This window comes from Hoplias malabaricus, chromosome 5 (genome assembly GCF_029633855.1).
Source record: "Hoplias malabaricus isolate fHopMal1 chromosome 5, fHopMal1.hap1, whole genome shotgun sequence".
NCBI classification, from domain to species: Eukaryota; Metazoa; Chordata; class Actinopteri; order Characiformes; family Erythrinidae; genus Hoplias; species Hoplias malabaricus.
In genome coordinates, this window is record NC_089804.1 from 43420905 (window position 1) to 43444332 (window position 23428).

At 43.3% G+C, this 23428-nt stretch overlaps 1 protein-coding gene across 1 annotated transcript in view; it reads right to left on the bottom strand.

Moving 5' to 3' along the window:
• Positions 1–948: 948 nt before the first annotated feature.
• plekha6 (pleckstrin homology domain containing, family A member 6) overlaps positions 949–23428 on the bottom strand; it is an 86404-nt gene continuing 63924 nt past the window's right edge. The window contains exons 8-25 of the mRNA XM_066670427.1: positions 22756–23199; positions 22099–22609; positions 21433–21519; positions 20508–20561; positions 18396–18464; positions 18217–18297; positions 17967–18116; positions 16928–17023; positions 16156–16267; positions 15913–16052; positions 10804–10879; positions 10572–10666; positions 9203–9379; positions 8694–8843; positions 8108–8241; positions 7732–7874; positions 6603–6707; positions 949–3790 (exon numbers count right to left, since the gene is read on the bottom strand). Coding sequence (XP_066526524.1) covers positions 6613–6707; positions 7732–7874; positions 8108–8241; positions 8694–8843; positions 9203–9379; positions 10572–10666; positions 10804–10879; positions 15913–16052; positions 16156–16267; positions 16928–17023; positions 17967–18116; positions 18217–18297; positions 18396–18464; positions 20508–20561; positions 21433–21519; positions 22099–22609; positions 22756–23199 — 2614 coding nt within the window. The 3' untranslated portion in view covers positions 949–3790; positions 6603–6612. The remainder of the gene's footprint in view (positions 3791–6602; positions 6708–7731; positions 7875–8107; positions 8242–8693; positions 8844–9202; positions 9380–10571; positions 10667–10803; positions 10880–15912; positions 16053–16155; positions 16268–16927; positions 17024–17966; positions 18117–18216; positions 18298–18395; positions 18465–20507; positions 20562–21432; positions 21520–22098; positions 22610–22755; positions 23200–23428) is intronic.

Below are 23428 nucleotides of genomic sequence, written 5' to 3' on the forward strand. Positions count from 1 at the left end.
ACACTGGAACAGAAGAGAAATACATTTATGATTCAACAGATGATAGTTTGATCTAGAACTAGGGAATGGGGAATGTATTTGAGCCAATTCAACCCTGGAATAAAGCACGGCCCCCAACTAGTAACAAACCAACAAGACTAAGGACTCCTTCATGTTCTCAAACAGTGCCCTCTAGTGTTGAGGAATGCATCATGCAACATACACACGCCACATTCCAAATGTCCGCTGTAGTGGCATTTTTCTTTTAGGTTTTCTACCTCTGTAGCCGCAGGTATGCTGCATTACTTATTTACAGACCTCTACTCTATAAAATCGGTATTCATTTATTCTCTCTTATTTAATGGTCAAATAAAAGACAAACCACTGGCGTGAAAGGAACACAATGCCTCCAAAGCCATATGAAACACTTCTTTGTCCAAATGATCCCATTTTGTTCTCCCCAAATAAATAAATAAATAAATAAACAAATAAATAACTTAATATTTCTTTGGCCATGCAGATTCTGATTGGCAAAAGCAGGACTTTTATTTTACCAGGAAGTTCCATTGTGATCAGCCATAGCTGACCTTAAAGGACAATTACTACAGATTTTCATAACATTTCTGAATAATTTGATGTGAAACACATGCCTCCTAGAGTACTTACCAACAAAGAACGTCCTACGAACTGTGTTTGTGAAAATAACACACACCTGCAATTTGGTGGCCTTTGCAATTTGGTGGATCCAAGCATGAAAAAGCCCATTGGGGCCAAACCATTGGGGCACAATTTTACCAAATATACCACTATTGAACATTGTCACAAATAAAGAGAAATGAGAGAAAGGCTTCCATTTGTCCATTGGTAGCTTTGTTTAATATGCAATAGTAGCTGATATGAAATGTATTTGTAAAGTTATTTAATTGTCAGTTTGTCATCATTCTCAAAAGGTATGGTACAAACTGGCATAATGAAGCAGAACGAAACCTTTTTCACACAAAAATGAATAATAGGGAAAATTCAAATGGCCTCTAGTTGTTTAAATTGTTCTTGAAAGATGATAAATGCTATGTTTGTAGCAGATTTGTAAAACCAAAGGCAAAATCTGTTACATGATTCACTTTCAGACAAGTTGTGTATATATCAGAGTGAATCACTGATGTTCGTATTTAAAGTCGAATAGCTGTGTGAATATAGAGTAAAGAGAGTTATAGCCGTGAATCAGCTTCGTGAACAGGCCTGGAATGGTATGGTTTGGTTTTCTTGGATTTACCGATATCAGGGCTTTTTTAAACAGAAATACAGACAAAACACACATTTGAATACATTCACTTTATTGCATGAGGGTATTCCTAAAGCAAGCATATTGACTGTTTGGATTTGCATAGTTCAAGCATTTTTTTTCTGTATTTTCCTCAAAGTAGCAACAGTAACTGTTAATATGAAGATTTAATTTGGTTTGAAAATATGTACACAGACCAATGTTTAGTCCTTGTTAGCTTTATATGCTACATTTTTAAAACCAAATCTTAGACACCTCTGTTCTGACTGGTTTGCTTTTCTGGACTCATTTCTTTCCAATTACATAAAAAATAAACTTCTTAAAAATCATCCTTAAACCAAGGCCTTCAAAAGAACGCGTAACAAAATAAAGATATGCCAGCCTTAATCTCCAGTGCCGTGAAAAATGCAAAATGTTCTTTTAATTCTCTGTTAGAAATGTAATCGATCAGACTTCTTTTTCATCAAATATCCATGCGCTTAGAAAAATATGTACTGCATTTGGAGGACCTTATTTTTCCCTTTCTTTAAAACAATAAAAAATAGAACTTCAGTTTTTCCCCTTGGGTCTGTTTTCTTCTGAACCTCAACTGATGATGATCCATGATCCAATTCCGGGTCATTATTAATCATGTTTGTATCTGACTCAGTTACCTCACTCTGCATGTGCTAATGAGTTAAAGAGAGGGCAAGAGGAGGGGAAAAGGAAAAAGCATTGTTCTCTGAAACATATCTCCATAAAAACAGAGCACTTTACACAAACTCAAGCCACTGTCTAAAGCTAGACCTAGTCACAGGCCGATTTTCCTTATGTTAAAAATACGGCTGAGGTGCCAAAAAAGCACGGGACGGCTGGACGAGTCGCTCGACGTGTCAGGTTTCAGTGCGGGGCTGTGTGTCTGAGAGTCAAAACGCTGAATCCAAGTAGAAAACAGGAGAGTTGTATGGTTTGGCAAATTATTCGGTAAGTTACGATACATTATAATCAAGCTGCTTGATTACACAGGTAAAAGGTATTCGTTTGGAATAGAAAAATACTTGTTTCATTTAATTCCCCATCAAATATGGTCAATATTTACACAACGTCATTTGCCTAAGCACGAAAAAAGACATCCAAATGAAATACCCAATGGCACAGTGTTACACTACTGGGCGTTATATTCACAGGGGGGCGGGGTCTAAGGTCTACTTAATTTAATTTTAAACACAATACAGGCTGAGACGCAAGTTGCTGCCCTCCCACCCACTCACAACACCTCGAATAACACACTCTCTCAACTAGCAGACTTACAGTTCTAAGGGCACTTTTTTTCCAACGTTCATTCTATAGTCTATTCATTATACTCCTTTCACCTCACACATATTCTCACGTACCACTTCAGTGAAAGCACTATGAGGATCCACATGGCTTTGAATACAATTCAAATCAATATATATATGTACCTTCTATAGATATATAATGTATATATTGACGTGATCGTTCGAGACGGTGCTAACAGCACCAGAATGTATCAGACTTGTGACGGTTGGGACCCAGTTCCCATCGAGCCCTATTCTGGGTGAAGAGTGAAGAGGATGGAGGTTAAAAAGAGTCACAGTGAGTCTGTCTTTAGCTGGGCTTCATCTCCTCTGTGGTGTAGATGAAGGGAATGAGAAACGCTCGTCACATTGAGGTCCACTCTTTTTGTCCGGTTTTCTTTTCAATCTCAGTCTCACTGTGGTCTTGGGATGATCATGAGTTTGTGATGAGTAGCTACAGCTGGAAACTCAGATTTAGGTGCTTTTATTAAGTCAGTCTTCAGTCTCTGGTTCTGACGTGCTGATGCGCTTATCGACTGGTCAACTTCCGGTGGTCCTTGGTCTGGTTCTGCTGCCTCTGGTCCAGTTCTGCTACTTTCTCCTTACTCTCTCGGTCCGCTGCTGCTTCTGTTGTATCTCTCAGGACAAATCCCTTTATCCTGTACCTTTGCACTGTTTACTGACATGTGTCTCAATCCCACGTCTGCAGGTCCTGTCCTGAGCTGATGAACCCAGTTATTTTGTGCGACTGGAGTATGACTGTAATATATACTCCAGTCCCACGTCGTGACAAAGAGTAGATATGGGTTTCTGTAAACAAGTCCCACGTTCTGGCTAGTTCTGTAGCTTTCGTTATGTGGTTATACGCTTGCCCTCCCACCTCAGGTCAGCTTGGTTATTCTGCACGGTGCGGTCCTGTTCTTGGTTAAGCTCCTTTAGTTAGGTCTCAGTGGAGGAAGAAGCGCGTGAGTTCAGTGAGAGCTGAGGACGTGTCCTCAGAGTGAACTCTGTGCTGTGTCTCTTAGATTGTCACACACTCTCGTCACCAACTTCCAAACACTTTGTAGTATTTCCTCCTCCTGTTTTCATGACGGTAATTGGAATAAATACACTGTTTGGGGGAGATGGAACGAACGCTGTCAGTTTTCGGGTGTCTTTCATTTACTGTTCTTTCTCCTAGTTGGCACTCAGAAGGGTTCGCCATCGAATTTCACAGCAGCCAGCGCTTGAGCTGAAAATGGTGGTGAAATAAAGACGAAAAGAAGAAAAATGAGACATCGCACCATTACAGTTGAATACTGGCACTGTGCAAGATTAAAAAAAAAAATAAGTATCAGTTTTCCCAATGCTTATGTTGCTGTAAACACACACCAAACTGAAAAAGAGGCACGTCTAAGCACGCCTTTCACCACACTGTTTAAAACCAAGCTGCACTGTTTTGATCCAGTGATCAGTAAACACATTGTTATGGAGTCACTCAAGAATGTTGTAAAACATGAAATCTTCTAGAGGGCTTCTGAATAAGACTGTACTTTATTTTAATTAAAACAAACCTATCAAAACAGCCCCCACATCTTTAACTGTTCATGCTATGCCAGGTTATTTTACCATACAACGATCAACCAAAACATTATGACCTTGTTTCTACACTCACTGTCCATTCTCTCAGCTCCACTGACCTCACAAGAGCACTTTGTAGTTAAACGATTACAGACCGGAGTCCATCTCTTGCTCTGTGTACATAGTTTGCCCTCTTTCACCCTGTTCTTCAGTGGTCATCACCCCTTCAGGACCAACACAGAGCAGGTACGATTTCACAGCGCCGCAGTGACACTGATGTGGTGGTGCGTTAGTGTGTGGTTTGCTGATATGGGTGGATCAGGTGCAGCAGGACGACCGACACACACTGTGCAGCGTAGTTACATCTACAAGGTGGACCAACGAGGGAGGAGTGTCTCACAGAGTGGACAGAGAGTGGACACAGGGTTTAAAAACTCCAGCAGCACTGCTGTGTCTGATCCACTCTACACCAGCACAACACACACTAACACACCACCACCACATCAGTGTCACTGCAGCGCTGAGAATGATCCACCACCACATCACACCTGCTCTGTGGGGGTCCCGTGGGGGTCCAGGAGGTGTTCCTAATGTTGTGGTTGATCGGTGTACATCAGAACCATAGTGGGAGTGAAAAGTTAGTTGACAGACTCCTGTGTTTGATTTCACACTAAAATGATGTGCTGTAACATTGAGCAAACCTTAAAAATAAACTAGAAACCAAGATATTTGTCTTGGATTTTGACCTGAAGATGCATAATTTTGGAGAAGCCCAGCCTAAGGTGCCAAAAGCAAAACATAGGCAATTTCACACAAGTAAGCTTGGTCTTCCAAAGAGGAAGTGAAAGGGTCTGAGAAAGCATTATTGCTCTGCCAGACAGTACAGCCCTAAATCACACTTTTCATAAAGCGCAAAGCCCTGCAGAGCTTGATGAAATCGGATCGGGCCTTTCAAGCCGAAGCAGTGCAATGAGATTTCTAATTGGAAATAAGCTCACAGTCAGCTGAATCAGGTACAAGCAGAACTTTATATCTCTCCTTTGGGCCTTTTCATAGCCACGGTGATTGAAAGGATATGTGTGATATATAGTTTAATATCATCTAATTCAACTCAGTTGCTCAGACCTGAATAACACCCCGTCTTTCACGGATGAGTCCCTCTGGACTGATTTTATTTCCATGATTTCACTGTAAGGTTTAGATTTTCTTCTCTTTTTTGTTTGCTGTTTTTCCTTCTTTCTTTCTGAGTGCGCTTACAGAGATTGCGAGAGAAGCAGGCTCCACTCAAAGTAAAAGTGAGAAGAAAGCAAGGCCAGAAAGAACATATGCTGCATTCAGCTGAAGCTCATAACTCAGATTTTCCAAACTCTGAATACGAAAAAGAAGTAAAAACACCCAGGGAACTTGGATTTCTCAATCAGAAAGTTGTCTTCAGCTTTAGAATCCAACAGGGAAAGACATGACATTAAAAGATCCAATTGTTTCTAGCTCTTTTGTCCATATATGTGCATTTTATAATTCTACAATTACATACATTCATTCATATATTTCTCTGTAACCCTTATCCAGTTCAGTGTCGCGGTGGGTCCAGAGCCTACCTGGAATTATTGGGCGCAAGGGAATACACCCTGGAAGGGGCACCAGTCCTTCACAGGGCAACACACACACACACACACACACACACACTCACTCACTCACTCACTCACTCAGTCGCTCACACCTACGGACACTTTTTGTCCCGGGGGAAACCCACACAGACACCGAGAGAACACACCACACTCCTCACAGACAGTCACCCGGAGGAAACCCACGCAGACACAGAGAGAACACACCACACTCCTCACAGACAGTCACCCGGAGGAAACCCACGCAGACACAGGGAGAACACACCACACTCCTCACAGACAGTCACCCGGAGCGGGACTAGAACCCACAACGTCCAGGATTGATTTGAGCGGTGGATCATTCTCAGAGCTGCAGCGAGACTGATGTGGTGGTGGTGTATTAGTGGGTGTTGAGCTCCTATGAGTGGGTCAGACACAGCAGTGCTGCTGGAGATATAAAACAATTCAGTGGCCAGTGAGTGACAAAGAGGTGTTTAAAAACTCCAGCAACACTGCTGTGTCTGATCACTAACACAGCACCACCATGTCAGTGTCACTGTAGCGCTGAGGAGTGGTCCAGTGGGGGTTAAACAGCAACAGATGGACTACAGTCTGTAATTAAAAAACTAGAAAAATGCACATATGGTCAGTGGAGCTGAATGTAGAAACAATGTGCTCAGTTTAATGTTAAGGCTGATATGCATTAATCAATCAATTTAATTTTCCAACTGTGTTTGTCCCAACTTTGTAATACATTAATGGAAAGAGGTGGAAAACAGTGTAAATGTAAATGTTAAGTTGAATGCAGCATTATTATACAAGAGGGGGAGTGAATAAAAAAGAGGGAGGGGCTTTTTTGTGTGGGTGTGCGTCACTCACCTTCACACACTCACACCTTCATGATGTGGGAGGAGTCAGAGAAGTCAGCAGAAAGGGGTGGGGCCTTGTTGGTCGGGGAGGCGGGGGGACTGGGGGCGGTCTGGGCTGCAATGCAGTGAAACGGAACGATGGGCAAAACACATAAATACAAAACAAAAATAACAAAAAATAAAAAACAATAAACAGAAAACAACAGCAAAAAAAAAATATGAAATTAAGGATGGAGCAAAGGAGGAAGTGTTGTGGACCAGAGAATGGTGAGTAAAGTGTTCTCACAGGACCACAAGCCGGACTTGCATTAAAACAGCAGGATGCATGCTGTTCTAGCTCTGAGCTACGAAACACTTCAGGGGGAAAACGTAAAGGAAGAAACTACAATGACAACACAGTCACAGTCACACTCCTGAGTGTTTCAGCATTTTTTTTTCTCTACGTCTATCGTTAGTCGTGAGTTAATATAGATCTACATTTGTGTTAAAATCTATAGAAAGCTGATTAAAACAAAGCTAAATTAAAAACAAACTAAGAAGCAGCGATATAAGGCAACGGAATGAGAGGTGCTTCTCTCTAATTATTTCTTTGTCTCACTCTATACGATCATGATCAATACAAAGGGATGTCTTGGATGGTCTTGTCTGTATGAACATGTATGTGCGTTGTATGTGATGTCATGGAAGACAAGAGAAATCAATGGTTTAGGGCAGTTTCACTTTCCCTTTGACATTAACTACCTTTCTTTATTTAAGGACACATGCCCTTTCTGTTAAGGTAGTAATATTTGTTTTTATGTCGACAGGACACTTCAGAGCAGAAGTTACACTGTACAATAACTTACACCCGTACGATAGTAGACTAACTGTTCTCCAGTGTAATTCCAACAACAGACTTTAACTGGTCACTAATGGAGATTATATATTACATATAACATAGATTCCCATTGGTTATAGTTATGTTTTAATGGTATAGCCTCAGCTCTGAAGTGTGAATTTGAAGACAGTGAAAGACAGTGAGAGCTGACAGGGTTTGGTGATTGAGAGAATGGGTCAAATTGAGGTCAGGTTGCCAGGCGGGGGTCAGACGGTGGGAGTGAGGGCTTGCCCGGGCTCTTCGGGGCGGCAGGCTTCCTCACCGGAAAGCAGGCGACTGCGGCGGGACGCCTCAGCGGCCAGAGCACAGGAGATCTCGATGCGTTTCTCTTGCTCCTGCAGCTGCTGCTCAGTGTTATTGGAGATTTCAGTTGGACCGTCTAACACTGGCACGACATTCTGCATGCTGGGAAACAGAAAGAGGAGAGCATGTAGATAACTGAATACAACAAACCAGATGCGGGTACTGTTTCTAGGCTTTGGAATTAGGAAGAGTTGTTTGAGGCATATGTTGTTCAACACAGACCAATCTCAACCACTCTACAGTCCATTCACAGAGAGGGTAGGTGGTAAAATCCGGGTCTGTTTGTGTCATATCAAAGCCCAGAAAGGCACAGCAGATGGAAGACTGTGTCATACCTTGATTTGGCAATAAGCGTCTTTATCCTCTCCACTTTCTTCTGCTTCTCTCTCTCCTCTTCTGGGCTCAGTGGCGTGGTGGGCTCTATGTCCAGATAGCGCTCTGGAATCAGCACTTTGTCTGGTGTGGAGAGCTGAATATGAAACAACAATATCCACAAGGTCAAAACCACTTTAATTCTGTTTGCAGGGTGCGTACAATCCTGGGTAATCTGGCAATAAGAACTATTCTCAAATTGGTTTCTTGTGACCATTTGGTTTCAATCTATGGCAATGGCTCCCAAAGCAGTGGGCAGGCCACCTAGGGGTGGCAAGAAGCTACTTCAGAGAGGGGGGGGTGGGGCACAGCAGGGCAAATTGATGAGATACACAGTGCATGTCACTTGTAATACTGTTTCTGTTCTCTCTTACTGATCTCTGGAAACCTATCAGCCTAAAAATTACAATTATAATATCAAATGTAAAATGTCGATAGAAACCTAACTCTTTCTAACTCTTTCAGCAGTCCAGTATCAGTCCGGTTGAACAGTTGGCACAGAGGATTTCCAAAACGGCAAAGTTTAATGTATTCAGGACTATGCTTCACCTCTTTGCCGAGGTCCATATCATAGTGATCTGGCTCCACCTGTCGTCGTAGGCGGGCGATTTCTTCTCCGGGAGACTCCACCCCCTGCCCTCTCACTGCTGCCTCCAGGTCCTTTATGTCTACTTCATGGGCTGTTACTCTCCGTCTCACCTAGGAACCGACAGAGATAACCCCTTATAATCTTTGCTAATAATTCAGTTCTTATTCTTAAGACTTGTACAGAACCCTGACTGTTAAGACATGCAAATGTTAATACAAATGTTAATACGGATGCTACTGAAACTTAAACAGCATGGGACCATATCTACGCAGTAGCAGAGGGATTTTATCCATCTTTAAAAAACAAAACCTTTCCATGTTGTTTATACGTAATATTTTATTTTGATTGGACTTGGGCCTTTCTTTTAAACATACAAGCTTTAACAGATATGATTCCACTTATTAATTACTTCTATTGTGAAACTAATACATAAGTTCAGTGCAGTTATGAGTAGGTAGTTGATGCTGACCACCCTGTAGTTGACGGAGGATTTGAAGCCATCGATGTGCTGGCTGCTGGACAGGTTGAGGCTGCGTCTCTTGTCCCTGACGGAGCTGCTCTGGTTCCGGCGTAACCTCTCATTCTGCTCTTCCACGCTCATCTTAGACTTCACCTCGGCCGGGAACACTGCACTCTTTGGCCTCTCCTTGATAAATATATTTGTGCAAATGTTTATAGCACACAGCTGGGCAGCATACAAAAAAACTGCACTGTGTACTCATGATATGCTGTGAATGTCATATAGTCACACACTCCTCACAGACAGTCACCCAGAGGAAACCCACGCGGACACAGGGCGAACACACCACACTCCTCACAGACAGTCACCCAGAGGAAACCCACGCAGACACAGGGCGAACACACCACACTCCTCACAGACAGTCACCCGGAGGAAACCCACGCAGACACAGGGCGAACACACCACACTCCTCACAGACAGTCACCCAGAGGAAACCCACGCAGACACAGGGAGAACACACCACACTCCTCACAGACAGTCACCCGGAGTAAACCCACGCAGACACTGGGAGAACACACCACACTCACAGACAGTCACCCGGAGGAAACCCATGCAGACACAGGGAGAACACACCACACTCCTCACAGACAGTCACCCAGAGGAAACCCACGCAGACACAGGGAGAACACACCACACTCCTCACAGACAGTCACTCGGAGGAAACCCACGCAGACACTGGGAGAACACACCACACTCCTCACAGACAGTCACCCGGAGGAAACCCATGCAGACACGGGGAGAACACACCACACTCCTCACAGACAGTCACCCGGAGCTGGAATCGAACCCAAAACTTCCAGGCCCCTGGAGCTGTGTGACTGAGACACTACCTGATGCGCCACCATGCCACCCATGTCACATATTCCAGCTGTTGAATTCATTTCTATACTGTATTATGTGAGTTTTGAATGAGTACGCTTTTAATTAAGAACTTTCATGGAGGCTTCTATTTCATTTACTTTTTATTAGACAGTAAAGTGATACTGTGCCATGGAGAAAAGCTTGAACTAAAACAGATCCAGCTCAGCGCAAATGTGCAATCTTGAGTGACAACCACCATCTCCCTAGAGGTGGAACGCGACCTGTGTTTACACAGTTGGTAGAGCATTAGCTCCATTTCACATCCCAACTCTGGCAAACTGACAGATGTCCTGCTTAAGGGAAGGTTGCCTTGTCTCTCCGGGATGAACTTTCTCCGCGCCAAAGCACTCTGTGATAGTTGTGCCCCACCCTTGACATTCAGATGATAATAATATTTAATGACGTTCAGTGTAATCTTCAACTTATAACGGGTTATGAATGAACTGTTATGACCCACCCTTGAGATGTGACCATTGGGCATTTTCCCGTTTCTCCTAGGGATGCCGTCATTGTCATGTGTGGGAGATTTGGTCCTGGGTGGAACAACACCAACTGCACAAAACAGAAAAGAAAAATTGATAGCTTTGAATAAACCACTTTTATGTCACCTCAAACGATGAGGTATATTTAAGTACACATCTTAAGAATAATTATTTACATCAAACTTCACGGTCCTGAACGACTCCTACCTTTGTTTAAGTTGGACTGTCTCTCTTGCTCTGATTCATAATCGCTGGTCTTGTCTCCCAGTGAGCCGTATGTGTGCTGGAAGGCAGAAGAAAAGTAATGTACAGGGGCAAAATTGGAACTCTATTTACCAAGTAAGGCTCATTTGCACTATATCGTCGTGGCAAATTGTATTAGCCCACATACTAACACACTGCGTGAAGTCAGTGGCATAATCAAGACTTACTGTAGGGCCAATCGAGTTGATGCATGAGAGCATCTAAGTACATTAAATTTCTATAAACAGACTGAAGCTGCAGCACTCCAGAAACAGCAGGATTAGTTTAACTCCCTACTGTGTGCACATCGATTAGACACAACACAGCTACACATCATCACTTTCAAAACAAAACCTTGTAGCTCTGAAGTAAAAGTGAAGTAAAAGTCAATTTTTCTAGTACGTTTCTAAGGTTTTTCTTGGTCAATTCAACATGGAGGGTTCAAACAGTGTGAGGGGCAGATGTTTCCAAGCAATGTGTTTCAAACATAAATACATTTAAAAAATAATTTAAAACAAGGAGTTACAAGGTTCTGAGATGACAATGACGATATACATATAAGTAGTGTCATGGGGCTAGACATGATCATGACATGAAAATACACGTCTGTAAACAACAGCCTCGTTTACCTATAAACAGCTGGGCAGCTGATGAAATACACACTAGTCAGATTTGTTTGTAGAAAAGTCAACGGCACCACTGTTACATAATAATAGTACGGGACACTCTAATGTTCTGAGAGTGGGACCACTGCAGTTTTCAGAGCTAGGGGGTTCATTGAGATGAGAATCATTTCTTAACAGAGCTTAATTCCTATTGGCTAGAAACAGTTGGTAACACCAGTGTGTAACCTGTGAGTGTTCATAAGGCTACAAGGGTTGTTCAATAAGTTCAACAGGAAAAGGTCATTTTAAAAAGGGTCTGGAAAGGGAAATTATTTTTGAGAAATTTTATGCGTTAGTGTTGCAGCAAACGCTATGAAAACAGAGACATACTGAGCAACACAAACAGTGCTGAATAAACTTCAGAAGTGCGCTTTGTGTGTCTTTTTTACCTGTTTCTAAATCTAAAGAAAGTGATCTCCATGGAAAGTGGTCTGATAAATTATCATTTTTTGAGTAAAGACTATTTATTTATTTATTGAAAAGCTCATTTCTAGATCTAACAAATCTGTAGAAGCTGAGAATTTGGTAAAACACAGGAAAATTAATGTATGTGTTTTACTTCACAGAAATTCGTGAAGTAGAAGCTGTCACAGAACAGTTTTTTTTTTTTAAGACGGAGGCTGGCTGAAATGAAATCATTGTAGATGCTTGTGTCAGCAGCATAGAAAGCTATGTGGGTGTAGCTTTACGGATGAACGCCTGTGTTTCTGTGTTTCTGGTTCTAAACCTGGTTCTACACTACACGTTTTATTGACATTTCTGATGATAAAGATAAGCGCATTAAACCTCACCACAATTGGAGTGTGTGCGTTAAAACAGGAAAAGCACTTAAATGTACAGAGCAAATGGTAAAAGTAAACGCTGGAAATGAAAAACCATCCGGATTAAACTTACTTTAGATGAGCACCTGAATGCAGCATTAGTTTGTCAGTTTGTGTAGCTACATGTTGAAAGCTACTTAGCAAACTGACAAAGCTAGCCCTAATATAATTTCACAAAACTAAAATGGCGTCTTAAAAATTGTGCTGTACAAAGAAAATTATGCATTCATTTGTGTTGCTAATTTCTCTTTGGACCTCCAGCTCTGGAGATTTGTTTAGTGGACCACTGAGACTTTTGTGTATCTCTTTCGTGTTTTTGCTTCTAGCCTCCTGCTCCAGTTAGAAAGTGTGGAGGAGGGGAGGAGTGTGGTTTTCTAACCTTCTCCCAAAGTTACATAGTGTGGTTTCTGCAGTGCTGAGGCTGTACTCTGTACTGAAGCTTTGATTTTAGGGTAAAAATACTTCCTAGTTTCCTAGTGTTCCTTTAAATCTTGAACACTATCAGGACATAATGGAACACTGGTTAAGATTTTAGGCAAATTATATTTTCTCCCACGGTAAATGAGATGCAGACCAAAATGGCTGCCAGTAGCATGATGTTTCTTTGCTTGTGTTATTAATTATGCTCTGGATCAACAACTGGAGGATTTTCTGGGGTGAGTTTTGGAAGCAAACCTTTGTTAGTGCTGGATTTAGCTCTTATCTACTTACAGAAATGAACAATACGTCTTTAGACATGTATTCTCATCTGGCATTTCCATCTAGCCCCATGAGACAAGTAGATGTGAAGCAACTAACTGCTGTCTAACATTCATCACTGTAGTAGTACTGTTGTTTTGGGATGAACGCAAACAAAGGGAAGCCACACAGCTTTTGCTCTGTTGGTGTCCACAAATCTTTTGATAACCTGATGACATTAGCTTTGGTATCTGTAACACTTTAGAAGGTAAGAGACGATATATCAATGCAAAGACAAACAGAGGCAAGCAGAGCAAGAGAGTACTAAGGGAAGAAGGTGAAGCACTGGAGATGGAGATGAGTGAGAGGGAGTGGACCATGACATTATGAAACAAATGGGTAATGATGGAGGGGTTTCTTGAAGGATATGGCTGGGGAACTGATGGTTTGGAGAGCACTAGGGCACTAGGACAAAGGACAAAACGGCATTTGAGGGGTTTAGGGGGTGGCAATGGCTCCGGTGTTAGGGACAAAAAAGCTGTTTTCCTCTGGCTCGGACGGTTTCCTTTCTCTCAGATACCTTTCGGCTGTGAGGATCGTCCTCATCCTTGTAGCTGTCCGTGCTGCGGAGCCACGCAGTGCTGTCGAAGGGGAGGGGGGGGACAGAGGGGGGCATGGACAAGGTGGACTCCAGGGGCTGGTAAGACTTAGGGAGTGGAGGCCGAGGGGGGCCAATGTCCTGGAACGGTAAGGAAGGGTGAGAGAGGGAGAGAGAGAGAGAGAGAGAGAGAGAGAGAGAGAGAGAGAGAGAGAGAGAGAGAGAGAGAGAGAGACAGACAGACAGAGGCAGAGGGAGAGATTTACAATAGAATGAAAGAGAGTGAGATGAGAGAGCCAGAGAGAAGAGAAAGGGAGAAACAAAGGCAGAGAATACAGAGAGGAAGAAGGTAGCGAGAGATGAAGAGGAAGAGGGAGAAAGAGGGAGAAGAGGAAGAGAGAGCTGTGCATCAGGAGGAGTGACTAAAGCCAAGCTGAGAGCGGAGAGGATCATGGAATATTTGCTTTTACTTCTTAAAGGGATGAAGCCCTGACTCATTCACACTGACCTGCACACATAGCACCAACACACATTCACTGCTAATAATAAAAAAACCTTCCATGTGATTAAAAGTGTCTGACAAAAGTAATTAAAACTTCAAAACATGATAAACACATGCCTTAAAAAACAAGGTAACAAGCTCCAGAAAGAGCACAGAGCCTCAAATAAAGTGATATCACATGCGGAAGGGTCATTTATAATGTACTGTGTTATATAAAGAGACAAGGAAATAAAACAGGAAGGTGCTCTGTGTGTGATTCTGTGGCTGCGCCTGAGCTGCGTTGGCTACTTTCCTCTGCTCCTCAGGACGGGCCCATAATTCAATAACATTTACACATACATTTACATATAAATCAAACCAATGACATGTCCGTAAATCTCTGGCGACGCTGAACCGAGCGACCCCACGTTAGCTTGAGGGCACCAAGATTCCAAGAATTAGGAACAGAACCGGTTCATGAAGCTGATTTCTTTTGGTGGAAAAGCGCATTGATTTTATTTAAAAAAAAATTTTTTAAAAAAGCAGCTCTGGAGGGGATCTGCGAGGGTGGAGTTTGCCTACAATAACATCTAGCATTTGTACACAAGCAGAATAATAGAGAACCTAGAGCTAAGGCAGACCAAGGTCACAGGTCACAGCCATTGAGAAGACAGGTAACATGTCATTAGAGCCAAAAACAACCATCATGCATTTATGACAAGTTCATCATTCGACAAAGTTACGTGTCAAAGAACATATTCTGAATAGTGACTGACAGTTCAGAAAATGTTATGCAAGTATTAAAAGAGCACTAATTACTTTCAAATCGCAGTCTGGAAAAATGTACGTAACCCCTTTCCGCAGTGGGCCCAGTGGTTGCCATTTCTGTCGTTTCAGTTAGATTTCACTCTTAATGAGATGGTAAACACTTCCTGGTTGTGTGTGGGTATTTGGAATGTAATGAATGAATTAAAGAAAACTGTAGGAATATATTTAACATATTCATTCATTCATTCGTTTTCTGTAACCGCTTCATCCTTGAAGAAAGTGGCTCCAGAGTCCACCCGGAATCATTGGGCAAAAGGCAGGAACACACTCTAGACAGGGCACCAGTACACCACAGGCCATCACACACCCAGTCACTCTCTCTCTCTCTCTCTCACACACACACACACAACTATGGGCAATTTCACAGAGCTAATCCACTAATAAATATATTGTTGATTCTGGGAGGATTCTGGGATTCTCCTCACAGAGAGTGGCCCGAACATGGTTTGAACACACAACCCCAGGACACAGTTACTCCAATTAAACAAAACAGGCATAATGTCTTCCCAATAAAAACAATGCTCTGATTAAGCTCTCACGCTCCCTCAGACAAAAAAAAAAAAAAAAAAAAAAAAAAAAAAAAACATAAAGACAGCCTTGTGTGTAATTTCTACAGAGATAAGAGTCATAGTCACATACAGAATGCACTGATTCTCCTCTGATTTATTCTATTACATATTACTCTACGCAGCATGAAAATACACACGCCATGACTCCTCTATCAGTAGATTTAAAACAGGGGAAATGTTATTTCCATCTTGCAAGTGGCATGGCCACTAGGGGGCGTGCGGAAAGGGTTAACAGAAGTTCAACAAATGCCTTGAAACCATAATATAACGAATCAGTCTATTTCATTAACTCTACATCATGTAGACAGCCGTTTAATTCAAATGAATAATGTCTACAAACTAGCAGTACGTAGCTAAGCCATTTTTAATAGCTGTTAAAACATTTAAGAAAGAGAGCATGTGTTGTGTCGTACTGCACTGTGCTGCAGCTCACCTCTGTGGCCAGCTGTTTTGTGGGTGAGGTCTGTGAGCCGGGCACTGGGGAGAAAGGGCTGAGTGGGCTGGTCAGACTCACAGAACTCAGGGGACTGGCTGGACTGTTGGTGCTGAATGAGCCAGACGCCCCACTGGCTGCTGAGGGCAAAGCAAGAGATCAGAAGAGAGAACACCAAAATGCAAATAGGATTATTCAGAGGTCTAGATGTGCGCCGGTGTCGAATGAGGGCATTGAGCTGACCTCTGTGCTTGGCTGTATCTGTGCCTCGGGACGGGTTATTCTTGTGCAGACCCTCCAGCACATCCTGAACCCTCCAGAACTCTTTCTGTAGATGCTGGTGAATCAGTTCACTCTGGGAAATTAAAGGAGAATGCTGCTTTTAATAAATGTATAACACTTCTGAGTTATACCCCCAGCGTTTATATCAACTGACGCCCTCGAACTCACATTTAAGAGCTGTTTTAATTCTGCATCCCCAGACCATTACGACACGTCCTCCTTAATGAATTACTCAGGGTCTGTAACCCCACCGTCTGTGTCAGCCACCAGCACTTATTTTATTCATAAGCGCTGTCAGGAACTTCATGAAAATGAATATTTACGCTCATGAAATTGTAATGAGAGATTATCAATAATTGATCACATGTCGAACTTCCCACTGAAGGGTGAAGATGTCTTTTTTTCAATTATTCAACAAATTAAATGTGTGATTTCTTGATAATGACTCTCTGATGTTACATTTCAGCACGATCAAGGTCAGAGCGGTTGTTTCTTATTACCGCAGCGTTCACTGTTCTAGCCAAACTTATTAGAGCGGTTACAGGAAGCAATCAGTCACTGGAATTAAACTGTCATGTCACTGCAAAAACACTCATTAATGAGGAGTCCCATTAAAAAAAAAAATCATACAAAGGTGTGCTCATAGTTAAACAGCCAGGTCTTAATGAGAATGCTGAACACAGCCCTAAAGTCATCAGTGTGAGCTTAATGATGATGATGATGATGCACGTACATGTCCTCCAGCATTTAGTTGCTCCCACAGGTCACCGTGAATGGCATTCACCTCGTCTTCCAGAGCCTCAAACTCCATTCTGGATGTAGTCAGGGCCTATGAAGACCAGAGTTTTGTTGAAGCACTATGCACTGACTATGCATAAGGTCAGATACAAGGGTTAGACAATGAAAGTGAAACACCTGTTATTGTAGTGTGGGAGGTTTCATGGCTAAATTGGAGCAGCCTGGTGGCCAACCTTCATTAACTGCACACTGCACCAGTAAGACCATGTGCATCCAATGGTTCAAACATTGTGTCCTGAAGGCGGTGCCATGTATCAGGACGACAATGCACTAATACACACAGCAGGACTGGTGAAAGACTGGTTTGATGAACATGAAAGTGAAGTTGAACATCTCCCATGGCCTGCACAGTCACCAGGTCTAAATATTATTGAGCCACTTTGGGGTGTTTTGGAGGAGCGAGTCAGGAAACGTTTTCCTCCACCAGCATCACGTAGAGACCTGGCCACTATCCTGCAAGAAGAATGGCTTCAAACCCCTCTGACCACTGTGCAGGACTTGTGTATGTCATTCCCAAGACGAACTGACGCTGTATCGGCCGCAAAAGGAGGACCTACACCACACTAATAAATTACTGTGGTCTAAAACCAGGTGTTTCACTTTCATTGTCCCACCCCTGTATATGTGTGTATATATATTTATTTTTTGCTGATTACATGTAGCAGTGGTTCCCAGACTGGTGGGCATGCCCAGACAGTGGGTGGCACAGAGCTAATGTGGGACCGGGGGTGCTGCAGCAAGGCAAATTAATGAGGTGCATAATGTATGTCACTTGTAATAATTCCACTGTAAATGTAATTTGTGACTTTATTAATGTTTTAATACAAAATTGCTGTTTTGTGTTTAAAATAAATTCCAATGGAGTCAACTTAATTTAATTATGTAAATATAATTTAATATACATTTCAACTAATAATCCCAGCTTCAATGATTTTATAATCTTTATAATTATTATTATTTAGAACCAGGCTTACGCTGGACGCCTGTGAGAGCTCTCCCCGGATGTTGATGAGCTGGTTCTGTAAGCTTTCTTTCTTCAGCTGCAGCTTCTCCATGGCCAGTGGCTGAGTCCTGTACAGCTCCATCTCCTGATGTGTGGCCACCAGCGCCCCCTCGAGGTTATCCTGTGAAGTGTGAGTACACGCGACCCAAGAAAGGGAATTGTACCTGTTAAGACCTCTCTAGAGAAAGACGTCTGCAGGTTAATAGGAGGATTGAGCGTACCTTGTCCATCCGCAGTCGATGAACAACCATCTCCTGTTCCTTCAAAAGCCTGTTCTGCTCACACAAGCGACTCAGCAGTTTCTGTACACAGAGAAAACATCGTTTTATTTATAAGTGACATCTCAAAAGTGGGTTTAGAACGAATCCCAAAAATGAAGCACATTAGGATTGTGACTTACACTGGTCTCAATCTCATTGAGCTTCAATGTAGGATGGAGATCCCTGTAAATATCATGGAAAGGAGGCACCTAGACCATAAACAAGGAAAGGAATAAAGGGAAATGAATGCTTGAGTGGCCTCTGCAGCCAATTCACTCAATATCCAAGCACTGGCCAAGTACTGAAAATGATCACAGACAGTAATGCACTTGTGTTATGCATCAGCACAAGCCATTCCAATATGTGCAAAATGATGGAGCCGCACTGTGTAAACACAGTATGCTTGGTTCATGGTTGTGATGTTAGTTTGTTGAAGACGAATGAGATCACAGATATCACACACACACACACAAACAGCACAAGGCTAAGGAACACACAGTGCTCGTAAAAATGAAGAATGTGACACAGAACAACATATGGACACCATAAATGAGATCTTGAAACACTGAAATGGGTTGAATCGAAAACTTCAGCAACTGAAAAATAACTGAGACAGTGAAAAGAGCTTCACTGGGAGCAATAAGAAAAAAAATATTGACAACCTTGAAAAAATAGCCATAAAAGCTATTCCTGCAACGGCACCTAACATCCAGCATGCCACATTTCCAAAGAACAAGGAGAGAGGCAGGCTCCACGTGGGCCACTGGCCTTTGCCAAACTCGTACCAGCACAGCGTTCATTTGAGCCTTGGAGGGGAGGGTGAGAGGCTGAAATAAAAGCCTGTGTTGGGAGACAATGTTGACAAGGTCTGTTCTAAGAGCCTGCCTTTCTAAACCACTCCAGTCTCTCTTACTTGCGGGAAAAGCCTTCCTCTGGGAGAGGAGCGTTCAACCATTCTGGTTACCATGCCGATTAGGCGATCTCCCTCCATAACCTGGGAGCAAACACACTGTCATTTGCGGAGATTCTTTGAGAAGAGGGGCTTGGGAGGGCCAGGGCTCTGAATGTTGGGTTACGTTTTCTTAGCTACATATTCTTCTCAGTTCTACATTAACCCCTTAGAGGGAATCAATTATTTGAGCTTAAAGGACAGTTGGACAAGCCGTTTTCCCCTTATTTCAAGTGTAGATGATCAGCCGAGACACTGGAGTTACAGGGCTAATGTAGCACATATCTGCCTCATATTATGTCCAGTAACTTAAATCTGGTTTGACTAGGGGTTTAATCCCCAGTGATGTCTCCAGGACCAGTGTTTCCCAGTTGATGTCAGGGAGCTGGGCATGTGGTACTCTCCATGGCACATGGGGCTGTTCAGTGACATAGTATAAGTGGCAGTCTAAAACGTGTTTCAGATGGAGCACGTTTGGCTTCACTTTCCCAGTGTTGGGGACATTGTTATAAATTGTCAGAAACACACACACACACACACACACACACACACACACACACACACACACACACACACACACACACACATATATGTTTCTATTATTATTATTCTACACTACGTTTGAAACAGGCCGTCACACAGAGGGGAGGGGTCTGAGAAACCGTGTGTAGGACGACGGTGACTGTGAGAGTGGCACAACAAGACGTATTTAGTGCAAGTGAAAACAGACAGTATGATCACACTGAACATGGCCTGAGGAATTTACACCGCATTGTTAGCTCCAGCTTTACATTTCATAAGTACACACTTGTACCAAACATAAGGAGGACTCCAAACTCACTACGTAGCTGTTTTATGAACATAATAGTCTTTATCATATGAATTTGCCAGATGAGTGTGGACTACTTTTACAGATACTTTTATTTTAATTACTCCCATTACTGGAAGACCCCAAAAAAAATTTTTTTTAATGACAAAGCTAGCACTACTGAGATACTGTACTAAACTTATTTTCAAAATGGCTGCTCCCATGTGGTCGACCCACTCTATGGAATGTAAGCCAATTCACTCAGGGACTCTAAAGCAATGTGAATCTTGATCTCAAATCAGTTGCATTAGAAAATACATTAAATTATAAGTCTCCTAAATACTGTTTATCATTTGTTTGGGTGATTAAATATGACTAGGGCCCTTTGAATCCTATAGTGTGCTACTGATAATTAAGACAATGCAGGAGTATTCCTTTGAATTTACTTGTTTTTTACAGAAGGTTTAATGCAGTTGTGCCGTGTGAGGGTTTTACCTGTTGATCAAGATACTCCAGATTTCTCTGTAGCTGCAGGTCTAATATATCCTCCTGGATGAAGCAGCAGCAGCAGCAGAAGCAGCAGTGAGGCCAGTCAGTCACATCATAAGCAGCAGACAGTGTCACCACAGCAGCAGAGCATCCCCAGCACACACACACACACATACACATATATACACAAACACAGACAGACAGACCCACACACACACACACAGTCAGCCAGACAACGGCCACAGAGACAGTTATAGATATATTGTGTGACAGAGTAAAGTAATAATATAAAAGGGAAGCAGACACACAGTTAGATGTTTCAGAGACAGGAGAAGGAAGACAGACACAGTTAGGGAAAGGTCAGAAAGGTGATGGAGACCGAGTGAGTAAGACATGCAGAAGAACAGACAAAGGCAGAGAGTGAAAGTGAGGGAGAAAGAGAGGGAGAGAGAACAGCAGAGAAAAAAAAACAGAAAAAAGAGAGAAGGAGAGAGACAAAGAAACATCAGACACAGATGGAAAAAGAAAGAAGGCAGAAACAGGGAGAGAGACAGTCAGAGAGACAGACACACACACACACACAGAGAGAGAGAGAGAGAGAGAGAGCGAGAGAGAAGGAGGAAGAGACAGAGAGAGAGAGGTCATCAGACATGCAGAGAGACATTCCAAAGAGAGAATGGACAGTGAGATGACCATTAAAGACAACAGTGATATCACAGATGAGATGACAACACGACAAAAATGCACAAACACAGAGACACAAACACGTTATCAAATGTCACTCAAGCACCCTCCACCAGCAAAGCCACTGCAAACAGTGTGAATGTAGGTCTTAATGCAACAAGCCATGAGATGCACCTGTGGCAACATCGATCCTAATCTGACCGGACTGAAGGTGACCGTGAATATGGAAGTAATTACTGGGACGTACCATTTTGCTGTGTAGGGAGGGAGAGGCTGGGTAGTTGTAGTGGTACACACTTTGACTGAGAGAACGGCGATCTCCAGGAAAATCGTACTACAAATCAGACCAGAAACACAAGATGAGTTCACTAAGGAACTATCGTCTAGGGCCTGTATGAACTCTCTTAAAAATGAATGTGCTGCAAAAGGTTCTTTGTGCGATGCTATAGAAGAACCACTTTTGGTTCCGTAAAGAACCATTTTTGCTAAAACGGTTAAATGGGTAAAGGACGAGAAAGGCTGAGTGTTGGATTCTTACGCCTTTAAAAGGTTCTTCACACTCACAGATCTCTTAAACAAGTTTGTCTAAGTTTTTTTCGTCTAAAACCACTTGTAAAGTTTGTTCTTAACCATTTTCCAACCTCTCACATCCACTGTCATAGTCTCAAACGAAATCAAAGGTCTATGAAAACTACAGATGCTGATAGCATTTTAACTTCGGGCCATTGAGCTTAAAGCATGGCTTTGTGTATAAAACCAGGCCGCAGACCAGAGTGCTCATTATTTAACCTTATTCCCAACGGCGGCAGAAGCTACTTGTTGGAAAGGAAAACACAAAGAGGGAGAAACCGGAAAGGAACGAGCAACACACACGGTTGATAGCGGACACATTGCCAGAGGTAATCAAGCTCACCTTTGGGGAACTGAGGGACCTTCGCAGGCCATAAACCGAGGGGTCAGCGTAGATGCCCTCCTCTCTGAGCCGGCCAGGAACTCTGTCGAAGCGAGTGCTGGGCGACCGTGCAGGAGAGACAAAGTTATGAGGTCCTGGTGAGTACGGTCCTCCTGATGAAGAGGAAGGTGACCGGGGGACAGAGCGTGAGCGTGGCTGCAGCGAGAGACGTCTCATGGAGCCCTGAGCTGACTCCAGCTGGGAGTAGTATCCAGGGTGTGAACCAGGTGGGCCCATCATCCACTGAGGCTCCCTGGGTGGAGCGTAAAGGACGCCGTCTCGCAGTGACCGCCGCTTCTCCTCCGCCGTCCAGCGCAGGGGCGTTCGGTCGAACGCGGCCGACATGGAGCAGATGCTTTCGGGCCGGACACCTGGGGGGTAGAGGGGGTACTCCTCCACGTAGGGAGGACCGCCGTACATGCCATAGTAGTCAGGGGACACCCCACGGTTAACTGTGTAGTACCGTGACGAACTGTGAGGGAACACAGGAGCAGAGACACCCATTATTTTAGATGTTCTTTTTTAGGGTTCTCCAAGGACTTAGAACATGAGTAATATTATTAATCCATCCTCAATTCACTCAATAACACTTTCAACATTCCCTCCCTTCTCTCTCACCTGCGCATGTCCTCCTGAGGAGTCATGCCCCTTCGCTGGTTCACCCACTGCTGCAGCTGAGTCATGGAGCTCTTCCTCTGTGCCAGTCTCTCAGGGGCTGTCCTAGGCACGAAACCCCTCCTCATCACCACGTTTTCCTGGGGATCCGGCTGCACCTCCCTCACCTCTCTGATTTTGTCCTGGGACGAGTAGCCGGGGCCATTAGGCGGCCCGTAGTTGCCCCAACCATTGGGATGGTGAGGGGGTGGCCCTCCCCTCTCCCCAATGTCCGGGGGCAGGGGGGTGGTGGGGGTCAGAGTCTCTCTAGTGTCCACTCCATTCACACCGTGTCTGGCAGGTTCTGGCAGCTCAGGCCGTTGGATGTCGTCACCGTTGTCGCGTGCCTCAGGTCCTTTGGTCACCATGATGTGGTTTTGCTCTTCTCTAGAGATGGGCTCAGAGTTCCTGCAGAACACAACCCACGACCCAGCGAAAACTCAGTGAAAACTCAATAACAGTGAGAAAGGGTTTGTAGTTATAAGAGTGTCCAATGTAGGGCAATACACTCTTAAATAAAGAAGTCATTTTGTAAAGATCACTGGCACTGGGCCAATGGAGAATCGCTGACACATTCTTGCTGACGTATTTATAAAGAAGCCTGGGCAAAACCGCACTAAAGCTGTGCTATCTGCAC